Source organism: Capsicum annuum, unplaced genomic scaffold, assembly GCF_002878395.1.
Source record: "Capsicum annuum cultivar UCD-10X-F1 unplaced genomic scaffold, UCD10Xv1.1 ctg79043, whole genome shotgun sequence".
In the NCBI taxonomy this organism is placed as follows: Eukaryota; Viridiplantae; Streptophyta; class Magnoliopsida; order Solanales; family Solanaceae; genus Capsicum; species Capsicum annuum.
In genome coordinates, this window is record NW_025889589.1 from 1 (window position 1) to 3,005 (window position 3,005).

The following is a 3,005-nucleotide window of genomic DNA, read 5'->3' on the forward strand; positions in this document are numbered from 1 at the left end:
TCTTTGATGGTTTCCAGTTCAGAATAAATGAACTGGCAACTTCCAAGCGCTTTAGAATAAATGAACTGGAATTCACCTTCAAGAATTTGGAGCAGTTCTTCTCGAAACAATAATCAAAACACTTCCTCACCGCTGCTGAGTCTAGTAGCATTTTGAGCTCATTTTTGTCGGCGAATTTTTTATCGATATAGAAATTGGTTCCGTCGGTGAAGAAATATCCTGGTTGTGATCCCATTCCATGCTCTTCATCATTGTCTTGCGAGTCTGATGAAATGTCTCCCATATGCATACAATCATTTTCCGTATTAATAGGATCATCGCCATCATTCTCATAATCACTGAAATCGTCGTCGACTGCCAGGCGTGGAGGTGGGGGTTCTGATGAATTTACCGGTCCTTCGAAGGACCTCTCAACTACATTTATCCTCAAAATAGGCGTAAAGAATCTGCATCGACATCCATCATGTACATCAGCACACGTACATCACTATTTATGATCGTAGGATTCACCTTTTCTCTCGAATGCATTAGATAACTAATCCCCACATTGCCCGATGCGCAATCTACATCCCCGCTCTACTTTACCCTTGCAACCAATTTATCGTACGAACTGTTGCGGCAAACAGCAACGTGGATTGTCACCTTGGTAAAAGATCTCCATTTCCAGCATTTGGGAGTCTCCACCTATTCTACCATGAACTCACCAAAAACTAGAACAAATTTTGCAATAGACATCCTGGAATTAGGCTTTGGTTGACAGTAGATTATGCTTATGGTCTAGGTCGGGTTATATGCACGATCGATGAATGACGATCAGTGGTCGATGACTGGGAAACTATTTGTACGTAAACCTTGAAATTGCAAATATTGCTTCTAATCAATGATTGTTGGGTTAATGGAATAGAGAAATGAACTTGGAGTCGCCCGAGCTACTGTAATGTACTTTCTAAAGTGGTTTTGAGTAATGTGAGTGGTTTCATGATTTTGAACAATGGTGGAAAGTGTGTTTGATAAGATACCAACCAAATGGGGTAAAATGGGTGCAATGAACAAGTTTATGATAATTATGGACTGATTTAGAGCTGATTGCCGGAAAATAATGCCGAAAAAGTGGTCAGAATCAGAGCTTTTTGGAGAGAAAAACAACTACCTTCTATTTTTAGCTTTTGAATTTTTTTTATTTAATATTTTTGAAAATCTAGATATTTTTGTATATATAATGGTGGATGATGGAGTGGGTTGAAGGGCATTATTTAAAACTTGTGGATGAATTTATTAAGTTGGAAGTATTGGGTTAAAGTGAATTATTATAAAATTTTTGGATGAAGTTGTTAAGTTGGAAAAGTTGATGATGATGTGGCTTTTAGTGTGTTTTGACAAATTTTTCAAGAAGTTTATAACTTTCGCAAAATTGTTTTCGATAGTATCTTTTCAACAAACTTGCCCCATATCTTAACTTATTACCAACTTAAGACACTATTAATTATATTATCCAACTAATATCATAATTGGCTTCTCCTTAATTAGGTTACAACTAAAAACTTACATGTCAAACATGATTTTCTTTAATTTAGGTTACAAGTCAAAAATAAAAATTAGTATCAAATGTTGGAATATATTTCTCCTTTTCTTATTCACCATCTTTTATTTTTTAAAATAATTATTCTCTTAATTAAAAAAACAACCAAAAAAACAACCAATAGATAGAAGGGTTGACAATTTGTCACAAATTAACAATTAACTCATTACTCCATTTATTAAGGGATTAACATATAATGCCAACTAAGGTGCATTATTGAGTAATGACCATTATTTATCCATTAATGGGATAAGATTTTCTAACCCCCAAATCAAAATATTACATAGAATAATAATATCAATTGTTTGAGAGTGTAGCATGTATACCTTTAAATAGTCCATATTTTTCACTCTCAATGTCAACTCAAAATCCCAAGAATATATTATCTCTTATTGTTTACTTACAACTTATTTTATCAAACATGGCAAAGAAACCTAGTAGCATGGGTCGTCAAAAGATCAAAATTGTCAAGATAGAGGTCAAGAATCACCTCCAGGTTACCTTCTCAAAACGTCGCTCTAGTCATTTCAAAAAAGCAAGTGAACTGTGCACTCTCTGTGGTTTTGAAATAGCCATCATAGTTCTTTCCCCTGCAAGAAAAGTCTTTTCCTTCGGCCACCCTAATGTTGAGTCCCTTATTGGTAGGTTCCTCTCGAGAAATAATAATAAAAATAATCCAATCGCAAATAATTCACTTCAACTTGTTGAGGCTCATCAAAATGCTAATGTTTGTGGGCTCAATTTTCAAGTCACTCAAATTCTTGGTGAGGTTGAAATTGAGAAGAAAAGAGGTGAATCACTTGATCAAATGAGGAAAACTAGTCAGAGCCAATGTTGGTGGGAAGCTCCCATAAGTCAACTTTATTTGCAAGAACTTGAACAATTAAAGGATTCAATGGAAGCTTTAAAAAAATATGTGACTAATCAGGCAAGCAAGTTTATGGTTAATGAGATTGCAAATTCTTCTACTTTTTTTGGTGATAATGGTAATGGGATCTTTGACAACTATGATATCAAGCCAGCTAGAACCATGCCTTCTTCAAATGATCTTCACAACCATAGCCTTGGTTTTGATTTAGCTGGACTTTTTTAATTCTTTTTTTTTGGTGTGTCTCTCCGTCCCTTTTTTTGGATTTTCATTCGGAGTCTAGACACTAATATGGGGCCTGACTAATTAAGATTTTCATCAGTATGCAACTTCATACACTGATTAAGATGGCAGACTATAATAATCACACCCATCACAACCTTTAATGGTCCAGTGAGTACCTCACTTGCTGGCTGGCCTTTGCTCTAAGTTCTTCAAGTTCTCAATTTGTGCATTTATTGCTAATAAGCAACAACAAATGAATCAATATAAGATTTTTTTTCTTAATAGGTTGTTTTTAATTTTCTATTTATCATGGTATTATAAAGAATTAATAAG

General features: G+C 34.5%; 1 protein-coding gene across 1 annotated transcript; it reads left to right on the top strand.

Moving 5' to 3' along the window:
- Positions 1-2,000: 2,000 nt before the first annotated feature.
- On the top strand, positions 2,001-2,914 carry LOC124894996 (agamous-like MADS-box protein AGL62). The gene has a single exon (XM_047405487.1). The coding sequence runs from the start codon at positions 2,001-2,003 to the stop codon at positions 2,670-2,672; it is 672 nt and encodes a 223-aa protein (XP_047261443.1). The 3' UTR covers positions 2,673-2,914.
- The last annotated feature ends 91 nt before the right edge of the window (positions 2,915-3,005 follow it).